The 11,246-nt window shown below is 41.9% G+C and overlaps 1 protein-coding gene across 1 annotated transcript in view; it reads left to right on the forward strand.

The window, feature by feature from the left end:
• LOC107654277 (cytosolic phospholipase A2 gamma-like) overlaps positions 1 to 3,535 on the forward strand; it is an 11,635-nt gene extending 8,100 nt beyond the window's left edge. Inside the window, exons 4-5 of the mRNA XM_016441301.1 lie at positions 3,131 to 3,296; positions 3,372 to 3,535. Of these exons, the coding sequence (XP_016296787.1) occupies positions 3,131 to 3,296; positions 3,372 to 3,535 (330 nt within the window). The remainder of the gene's footprint in view (positions 1 to 3,130; positions 3,297 to 3,371) is intronic.
• Positions 3,536 to 11,246: the final 7,711 nt, after the last annotated feature.

The following is an 11,246-nucleotide window of genomic DNA, read 5'->3' on the forward strand; positions in this document are numbered from 1 at the left end:
CCGCCTCGGGGGAACTGTGAGCGGACACCTCCGCCTCGGGGGAACTGTGAGCAGACACCGCCGCCTCGGGGGAACTGTGAGCGGACACCTCCGCCTCGGGGGAACTGTGAGCGGACACCGCCGCTTCGTGAAGGCCTGAAGCGAGCTCCGCCGCCTCGGAGAGAGTACTAGCGGCCTCCGCTGCTTCCGGAAGACCTGAAGCGAGCTCCGCCGCCTCGGAGGAAACATCAGCTGGCACCGCCGTTTCAGGGGCTTTGCGAGCAGACCACGCCGCTCGCACCAACATCAGCGGGGGTTCCTGCATTCTGCGTATCAGCCCGGGATGCTCCAGGAATGCGCGCGAGGTACTGGGTGCGGCAGACGAGGCCTCTGACGCCCCTTGGATTGCCGCTTCGGGAGAACTGTGAGTGGGCTCCGTAGTTAACTCCACCCTGAAGGCTGAGCCGCTCAAATGCAGAGCCAGGTTAATGTAGTCCTCCAGCGACTCCTCTGGGACCCAGTATGGCATCAGGGACTTGAAGGGCTCGGCCACGCCACCCCAGAAGACAACCATGAGGAAGGTCTTCTCCATCGCCGACCGATGAGCCACTCCAAAGAAGTATCTGGCGTACTCCTCAATACTCTGGTCTCCCTGATGGATGTTGAAGAGTTTCCCTGCTGGACCCATGTTTGCTGGCTGAATTCTGTCACGGAGCGGTAAGGGAGCACCGTGGAAAAACAGGGTCTGGGTTCAAATGCAGGTGAAGCTTAGATTTAATGAACAGAAAGGCAGACAAAAAGAAACAAAAACAGATCAGGATGCATCAACAAAACAGGATCAGGTGAGGGATACAAATTTGGCAACCAACGTGCTTGCATCAACCAACATACAATCTACTACAATTACAATTCAGCCAGGCAGAGTGGTGGGAGTGTGGTGTATAAATAGTCCATGACAATGAGAAACAACTGAGGGTGTAATAAGTGACAGTTGTGTGGAGTTTGGGGAATGGAGTCTGTGAGGATGGGAGATGGCGACCTCTGGTGGTGAGAGGGAGAAACGCAGGGCCCGGACTCATGACACATTCAAATGATTTTAAACTGTTCAAGTGTGATAAGAAATGCTGTTTTCAGTGCTGGGTAGTAATTGATTACATGTAATCTGGATTACGTAATCAGATTACTTAAATCAAGTACTCATAATTAGAGTATATTACATTTTATAATGCTCATAATCAGATTACAGTTACTTTATGGATTATATGATTATGGCAGTCAATTATACATAATTTATTGATTCGCCCCATTTCTTTTTTTCCCCCCTCTTTTTAAATTTTCCTCTCTAAAAATCCTACCATTTAGCTTCAACTATATTCACAAATGTCATGTAAATAAATTTGCAAACCATGCTTCTGAATTTGGAAAGTTACTATCTCTGATGAAGTTAATATATTTCAGTACAGTAATTTAATAAAATATGTGCATGTTTACAGTTCGATGTTGCTTAATGGTCACATTGACATGCAGGTAAACAAATTAAATATTTATATTTTGAGTGTTCAAGTGTTTAAATAATTTATTTTACATTTTTTATTATTTAATTATTAGCTTTTTATCAACTCACAAACCCACTGCAGTTCTTACATTAAGCCCAATTTGGGAAACCCTGCTTTCATGTAATGTTTAATGCATTTTATGTTGTTGATATAAAAAAAATGGAATATATTTTCTTTCTCCTTGCATTTTTATATCAATATGGTATGTTTAATAGTAAGTTTAAAACAAGTTTGATAAAAAAAAAAGTAATCTAAAAGAATATATTACCTAATGAGCAACCCTAGATTACGTTACTAATGACAGTTTTCGTCATGTAATCTGTAATCAGTAATGGACTACAATTTGCAAGTAATCTACCCCACTCTGTTTGCGTCTTATGACATTTAAACAGATGTATACACACAAATTAAATCTAATTAGTTCCCGTTTTGGTGAGTATCCTCATAAGCACAGCCTAAACTGCGTTAAAATTATGAATGTAAACAGCTGCACAAGAAACTAGTAAGTTGTCAGATCCGTGCATTTGGTCTTAAAGTGACAGCAGCTTTATATACCTGCTTACTTGTGCCATTAACGTTAATTAAAAACAAAAGAAAAAAATCTCTCTGCTCTTGACTGAACTTCTTTAGCTTTAATAAGGGTGAATCTATATTTAATTTACACATTATAGTATTTGTACCTGAATACTACTGATGTCTGACAGCTACCATGTCTGCAGAGACAGAAACCCCAAACTTGATAGGCCTAGAATACAATATCATGACACCAGTAATACTATTAGACCTACCTGAAAAACTTAAAAGCACTGATTACTTCATTTGTATCTTTGTTCTATTGCATTTATTTGTGCTATTGCTTGTTTTACTAATGACTGTTTACTTGTATTTAATATTATTAAAATACTAAAAATATATATTTATTTTTTTATGGTGGGGCCAGTGAAATTTTGGTAGGGCAATAATTGAACCAGTATGAAAACTCCCTAGCGTTTAGCCCTGCATATAGAGTCCCTGTCAAGACCTGCCCGTTTTGTTATAAAATAAAGTTACCAAAAAAGTTACAGGGAAAAATAAAATAATGTTTAAACTCCAACCCACCTGACATCTCAAAGCTGGAGCTGGGCCTGATGAACAGACCTTCAATGGAGGGACAGAAATCTCATTAAACTTCATTCAAATATCTTCATTTGCATTCCAGAGATGAACGAAAGTCTTATGGGTCTTATGGCTAGAAATCATCATTTACTCCCGTCATGTTGTTTCATATTACTTTCATAAATTACTCGAATTACTTCATTAGAAGACAACAGGAGATTTTTAAAAATAATCTTGCTGCTTTTTTTCTTGTGACCACCGGAGTTTAAAACCATTGACAGATAATTACAAATAGTGCAAACAGGTAAAAAGCAAGAAAGAAATCAAATTAAACTCAAGTGCATCTGCTTTAATTTAAACAATATTTACCTAGAGAGCATCCGCTAGCATTCCTATTCGTCACAACCTGACAATTTCAGTAAATAACAAATTAAAATTTCAAATGAAATGTTTTTCTAGCCCTTTTAATTAAGTGATACTGCTAGGCTTTTCCATTGCAGACAGTGAAGGAAACTCACAAACTGTGTGAGGAACTAAACATCCCTTTCCCTGAAGTCAACGTTCCCAGTGAAGAGGCAAAGAAACCGAAGGACTTCTATGTGTTCAAAAGCCAAAACGCTCCAACCGTGATTCACATCCCTCTGTTTAATGTGGTCAACTGTGGAGGCAAGTTCAGATTGTCTAGTTGAATAAAACTGAAATATTAGCTGTTCTCATTTAAGTGTGCTACTCTTTCTTCAGATAATATTGAGGCCTGGAGGAACAATTATGGGACCATTCAAGGTTCTTACAGCCGTAAGAAGATCACTGATCTTATGGACGTCGCTGGAAAAAACATCTCAAACAACAGAGAGAAACTGAAGGAGCAGATCGATGCAGTCATTGAGCAAAAAAGACAGGAATGATGACAATCTGAATACAAGTGGCACGCAGCACTCTGAAGTCCTTACTGTTTTTTTTTTTAACGTAAATTCATGTTCCAGTTACACTTAATGTCGACACATTTTTCAGGTTAAAAAAAACATTACTTGTACTATCAGAAAAAATTAACTACTAACTATATAACTAATGCTCTGTTTATTAAAATGGAAGATACATTTCAAGTTAGTGCTTTTTAAGCATTTATACATTTATCCCAAAATAGAAACTACAAGAACTATAAGAAATGTCATAGTCATGCACATTTTATTTGTTAACCGATGTTAAGCTGTTCTTTTTAATGGTCAACTTATTTTTGGACTACATACCTTTATTTCACCAAGCTGATATGATTTCTCACTAAAAACACCCACACAGATTGTTTTCTAGTCATTTCAAGTCTGAATGTGATGTGACAAAGTGACATCAAAATGAGTTGTTGGCTTACCTTTTAATCAGTCTTCTCATTAACACCATTATTTGTTCATTCAGACAGATTTGCAGATGCATAATCCAGAGCATAGATAAGATCATTTTATATCTTTTTTTTTCTAGTATTTTGGACAAACAAATTTTCAAAGTAATTATCAGATCTGAGAACTTCCATTTTAAGTCTGTTTTTACAAGCAAGTTACTTGTTTTCAAACAAGTAGCCCCGCCCAAAACCCACCCCATTGGTCGAATCAATAATGCCATTCAAGCAAAAAGACTACAATTTGGTTTGATGCAGTGGTGCAGACATTTAAAAAAGAAGAAGAAGAAAAGGTAATCAATCTAGAATAAAAACAAACAAAAAAATATTTCAGAAAAATTACAATTTGAGCAAACTGAAACGCTGTAATCTGAATCAGAGAGGGAATAACTTGAATCTGAATTTCAACCTTACAATATTACAACATGTGCTGTAGATATATGATGCTGTGATGATAATGTATTTCATATAATGCATGTATAGATGTTTTGATGATGATGAAGAGCTGTGTTATTGATTGTTTACATACTGCATCACGTGTCACGTGTGCTGTTGTGATATAAACACACCTCGCAGGCCGGGATTGTCATCTTTAGATCTGATGTTTGGTATTTTGACTCGTTTTCCGCTCAGTGTGGACAACACGAATCTCTGTCTGAAGCAGCTGCAGCCCTCAAACTCCATGATGTGAGGAGATACACGTGTTTCTGCAGCGCACTGGACCCAAAAAACGGAGCACTCACATTATGTGTTACTTATGAATGAGAGAAAGTGTAATGCCCAATTTGGCGGAATACTCCCGCCTTTAAAATAAAGGAGCCAATTGGTAATTGGTCATCGCGTCACTGCAGCTGCCATTAGAAGCTCCGGTTGCTATAGAAACAGTCAGTGTTGTGAGACGCACTTAGGACCGCACATGCGCATTTGCTGGTCTAGCCCGAAAAAGCTTTTTTTTAAAAGCCATATGATCATAAGAAACAAAATTTATTTTCAAATTGAATTTCAAATATGAAATTTAATCTAAGGTGAATAGCTTTGGAATATTTGATTTTTCCCCATTCAATTAGATGCCCGAGAGGCGTTTCAAAGATGGCCGCCGAGTGAATTTTTTAATTATGCTTCCAAATTACACACAAATAAGGTACAAACTCAATTTCGGAATTTAACAACACTTGATCAGACTTAGGTTGGCATAGAAGAAAATCTCTTTGTTTTCCAGACAAATACCACACCTAATTACCTTCTCAGCGAGGGGTGGGAGTTCAACCTCCCTAGACCATAACCAGTTCTGCACATCTCTCCAAAAGGGTTGCACCATATCACAACAAAAGAAAACATGCTCTAAATTTTCTATATTTGTTTCACAAAAAACACAATGATTCACCTAAAAATTAAATTTTAATCTTAAAAATTCATTTGGTAGGATAAATCTCATGTAATATTTTGAAGTTCACCTCCTTAGCTTTAGGAGGGAGGGGAAAAGACAGATCATTTTGTCGTATCAAAATCTTTAAGCATGTATTCCCATCTAATAGGGTTTGGGTAATAAGCATTAAAAAAAAAAAAATGTTATCACAAAAATCGCAACCTTCTAAGGAGAGCTGTCTCAATTCTGGGGAGACTTTGGAGTACAAAATGTCTTCTTTAACCATTAATCTTCCCGCAATTGGGATGGCTCTGAACATTTTATTATAAATATTAACAGTACACTGCAGTTGGAATTTCTCGCAAAACTCTCTATACAGTAGCACATTTCCATTATCATCCAAGAAACCAAGTAATGAGGTACACTCAAAGTCACACCGTAGAAAAAAATTTATTCCACCCAGTTTGTTAAAGATTGCATTGGGGACAATGAACCAAAAAGAGTGGCTATTTTGAATGAAGGATTTTAACCATTTCAACTTCAGAACACCATTCATAATCTCAAAATAGATCGCATTCACTCCACCGTCTTCATATTTTTTAATCATGTCATCCATTCTTAAGTACTGACATTTATTCTTCCAAATAAAATTAAAATTCACCTTATTTATTAATTTAATCATTTGTGTTGATATGGACAAGGCTGGGTAAATAAGTCTGGACAAACTATCCATTTTAGACAAAAGAAACCTTCGTAAGATTGTAAGAACCCTCTGCAACCATCTATTTAGTATGGATTTACATTTATCTATGTTATTCAACACATTTTTATTTTCCATTATTTCTCTATCTTTAGAAACAATAATATATATATTTATAAATATTTAACTTCCCTCTTAATTTGTATATTAAATAAAGCTGAAAAGGAAATTCATGTAATGTTAACATTTCACATTTTTCTAGGTTCAAATGTAGCCCTGAAACTAGTTGAATTTGATGTTAATTTTTTTTTTTTTTTAAGAACTAATGTTGTGTCATCAGCAAACTGACTTATAATTATTTGCCTATCCTTAAACCTTCAATACCACTATTTTTTTTATCAGTATAGATAATAGCTCTGCAACCATTATGTTATGGAAGGAGACTCACACAGAGGATTAGAAAAAATACAATATAGTTTATTTTCAACAAGGAGTGCAGATGGTTCGGGCAGGTGAGTAATAGAGCTGAATATCAGTTTTTAAGGAAGATGAGGAGAGTAACACCGTATATGGTCCTTCAGGAGATCGTGGAAGGAAGACAGAGGACTGCACACATCTCAGTTGAAGGGTACACGGAGCATTCACAGAGCTGATGACTGGAACGGACTAGGGAATGAGACACAGGAGAACACACTGGAGGAAACACAGCAGGTAAGTATAACAGGGCGGTAAGTCTTTCAATGTATCTCACGGATAGCATAGAGAGTCCACTTCGTATGAACGAGACCGGAAACTGGAGTGAAGTGAGGTGTGTGCTTTTGAAGGGTGGCTGATGATGATTGCAGATTAGTGACAGGTGCGTGTGATCAGTATTCAGGTGAAGGGGTTCGCTGTGATTGGGAGGTGGCTGAGACTGGCCGATCCGTGACAGTACCCCCCCCTCCACGGCCCGCTCCTGAGGGCCGAAAACCCAGACGTGGTGGTCTACCTCTTCCTCGGGGCCCAGGGCGATCTGGATGAGTGGAGTGAAAGGCTTCCAGCAGCGTGGGATCGAGGATGTCAGCTCTGGGAACCCATGAACGTTCTTCTGGCCCATAGCCTTCCCAGTCCACAAGATATTCTAAGAGACCACCATGGCGCCGGGAGTCCAAGATCTCGTCGACCTTGTAGATGGTACCGTCCTCCTGGATTAACGGTAGAGGGGGTTCTTCCGTCGGGCCAGGCTCTGTGGAGAGAGAAACAGGTGGATGGTGAGGTTTCAGCAGTGATACATGGAAGGTGTGGTGAATCTTATACTGTGGAGGAAGTTGGAGTTGATATGTGACCGGGTTTATCTGTTTGAGGATGGTGAAGGGGCCAACATATCTGGGACTGAGCTTCTTGCAGGGCAGGTGCATCCTGATGTCCCGCATTGACAGCCATACCTTTTGACCCGGTTGGCAAGATGGAGTTTCAGCCCTTTGAAGGTCTGTGGTAGTCTTGCCCCTGCGCACTGCCCGCTGAAGCTGATGGTGAGCTGCGTCCCAGACCCTCTCGCTCTCTCGGAACCAGTAATCGACAGAAGGGACATCCGACGGTTCCCCGTACCAGGGGAATAGGGGAGGCTGGTATCCGAGTATGCACTGGAAGGGAGTGAGTCCAGTGGATGGCTGACGGAGAGAGTTCTGCGCGTACTCGGCCCAGCCTAGGAACTGGTTCCAAGAGTTTGCACGGGAAGGGAGTGAGTCCAGTGGATGGCTGACGGAGAGAGTTCTGCGCGTACTCGGCCCAGCCTAGGAATTGGTTCCAAGAGTTCTGGTGGCGATGGCAGAAGGTTAGAAGGAAACGCCCGATTTCCTGAATTTTCCTCTCAGTCTGCCCGTTGGATTGGGGATGGCATCCTGATGAGAGGCTTATGGTCACACCTAGGAGGGAAAAGAATGCCTTCCATAATGTTCCAAAGCTGCTGGAACGAGGGGAAGTGGGTAGCGAAACTTCACAGTGCTTTTATTTAGTGCCCGGTAGTCGATGCAGGGCCTCAAACCTCCGTTCTTCTTGGCCACGAAGAAGCTGGAAGCAGCAGGGGACGTGGAAGGGCGGATGTAACCTTGCTGTAAAGCCTCTTCGATGTACTCCTCCATGGCCTTCTGTTCAGGGAGTGACAAGGGATAAATCCTTCCATGGGGCACTGGCTCACCCGGAATCAGATCTATGGCACAGTCCCATGGCCGGTGCGGAGGTAACTGGGAGGCTTTCTTCGGGCAGAATACGTCACTGAAGGGGGCATAACACGCTGGAATGTCGACTGACCGTTTATCGATCAGGCTTTCTATGGAGGTGGAGCAGAGTGTGAGGGCCTCGGAGTGCAGGGGTGACGGCTGAGGAAGATGAGGAAAACAGTCAGGAAAGCAGGTACTGCCCCACTTCAGGACCTCACCAGTTCTCCAGGAGATGGTAGGGTCGTGTTGCACCAACCAAGGACGCCCCAAGATCACATCAGCGGTGGATTCCTCCAGAACCAGGAGATGGAGTGTTTCTTCATGCAACTGACCAACTTGCAAGAGTAGCGGACCCACGCTGTGACGTACATGCCTTTAGGCTGAGTGGTTTTCCAGTTACCGATTGGACCTGGTCGGTGGTCTTGGTGGTCGTGGTTGGGAGATTGAGTTGGCGGCAGAGATTCCCGGAGATGAAGTTCCCGGCTGAGCCAGAGTCGAAGAGGGCATGTACTGGAAAGGAGACACCGGAGGCAGTAAGTTTTACAACAGTGGTGAGGGGCTGCATAGTAACTATTGATGGCTTAATTACACTCACCATAGGTCGTGGCGGACGAATAGGGCATGCAGCGATTACATGCCCCCCAGCTCCACAGTACAACATGAAGTCCTGGAATACGGAGGGGGTGTTTACCAGTCCATATGGCATGACAAGATATTCATAGTGACCAGTAGGGGTCACAAAGGCAGTCTTCCACTCGTCCCCCTCACGTATCCGGATACCACTAGCATGGGTTCGTGACCTGGTTCTGGAGGGCTGATGTTGTCTGGCCGACGAAGGAGTGGAGTGTATGGTGGGAGTTGATGTTCCACAATGCAAGATTGCATACGAGTAGTGCAACGGATGGATAGTTGTATAAACCTTTCCAAGCCACAGGAATCATCATAGGCTGCGAGCTGAAGTTGCACCCTTGGCTTCAGTCCTTGCCGGTAGGTGGTCAGAAGGGCGCGCTCATTCCAGCCGCTGGCTGCTGCGAGGGTTCTGAATTTTAGGGCGTAATCATTTATGGACAGAGACCCTTGACGGAGATGATATAACTGGTCACAGACAGAGGTATCACCTATGGGTTTACCAAATACTTCTCGGAAATGTGCAATAAAATTATCAAGGGATTTGATTACTGTACCGGCTTGGGACCCGTGCTCACCCCGTCAGCAGTGATATGATGAACGCTATCTTAGCGCTTTCCGTAGCGTAAAGATGTGGCTGCATCTCCAGTGCGAGCGAACACTGCAGCAGAAATCCGTTGCACTCTTCCGCCAAGTCAGAGAAGGGCGCTGGTCTGGCCATGGGATCGGTAAGTACTGTCGTGGAAGAGGAAGCGGTGTTGGTGGCGGGCGTGACAGGTGGTGTGACAATGGCAGGGGTGAGTATCTGTTTGAGGGCATCCACGATCTCTTGGAACGGGTTGGGTGCACTCATCTTGCTGAATCCTTTGTGGTCCGGTCTTCTGTTACGGAAGGAGACTCACACAGAGGATTAGAAAAATACAATAATGTTTATTTTCAGCAAACAGAGGATTAGAAAAAATACAATATAGTTTATTTTCAACAAGGAATGCAGATTGGTTCGGGCAGGTGAGTAATAGAGCTGAATATCAGTCTTTAAGGAAGATAAGGAGAGTAACACCGTATATGGTCCTTCAGGAGATCGTGGAATGGAGACAGAGGACTGCACACACCTCAGTTGAAGGGTACACGGAGCTTTCACGGCGCTGATGACTGGAACGGACTAGGGAATGGGACACAGGGGAACACACTGGAGGAAACACAGGAGGTATGTATAACAGGGAGGTAAGTCTTTCAATGTATCTCACGGATAGCATAGAGAGTCCACTTCGTATGAACGAGACCGGACACTGGAGTGAAGTGAGGTGTGTGCTTTTGAAGGGTGGCTGATGATGATTGCAGATTAGTGACAGGTGCGTGTGATCAGTATTCAGGTGAAGGTGTTCGCTGTGATTGGGAGGTGGCTGAGCCTGGCCGATCCGTGACACATTATAAGCAGTAATAATAACTACCACTTCCCTGACGAATCCCCCTTTTAATTGAAAATCTTGTGCAGGTTCCATGACCAAGCGCTACAGAACTATTGATTCCATTATACAACATTTCAGTTAAATTGATAAATCTTACTCCAAAACCAAAATGCTGCAAGGTTTTCAAAATGAATGGATGCTCAACAGCATCAAATGCTTTAAAAAAAAAGAAAAAAAAAGAAAACCCACTCTCTTGAAACACATCACTATAATCGAGAACATCTAAAACCAATCTAATATTATTATGGATTGACCTTCCTCCCAAAAACCCCGATTGTGTCTAATTATTGTAGAAATACCCTTTTTCAGCCTAGCAGCGATAGCCCCAGAACATTTTTTATAATCAGTGTTAAGCAAAGGCCGCCGAGTGAAATGACTTGCCATTTGTTTCCACTCATCTCAACACACACTACACATCATAAAAGCCTTTTACTGTAATATCAAGGAATATATCCATATGGTGGACTGGATTCAACATGGACTCACTACGAGAGCCTGCAAAAGACAATGGGCAAAACGCAAAGGCGAAAAGATGATGTTACATCTGATGACCAAATGAGGGCTCCAAACATAGATATGTATAGCTAGATATGGGCCGCTATATGTATTCCATACTGGAATGTCGGTGAATCAGCACTGCAACTGTAGTTATATACATGCATGCCTAATATATATCTTCAGTAGACTTCAGAAGATGCTTTTGCTAAACTAACACAATACAACAAGACAAAGCCGTTAGCTAACAAGGCATTTAAAAGGTACCTTAGTTTAAAAACTTGTAGTATTGAGTTAATACATAGGCTACACTCTAAAAAATGCTGGGTTGTTTCAACCCAACTTTGGGTCAAATATGGAATAACCCAACT

This window comes from Sinocyclocheilus anshuiensis, unplaced genomic scaffold, assembly GCF_001515605.1.
Source record: "Sinocyclocheilus anshuiensis isolate Anshui unplaced genomic scaffold, SAMN03320099.WGS_v1.1 scaffold163, whole genome shotgun sequence".
Lineage (NCBI taxonomy): Eukaryota > Metazoa > Chordata > Actinopteri > Cypriniformes > Cyprinidae > Sinocyclocheilus > Sinocyclocheilus anshuiensis.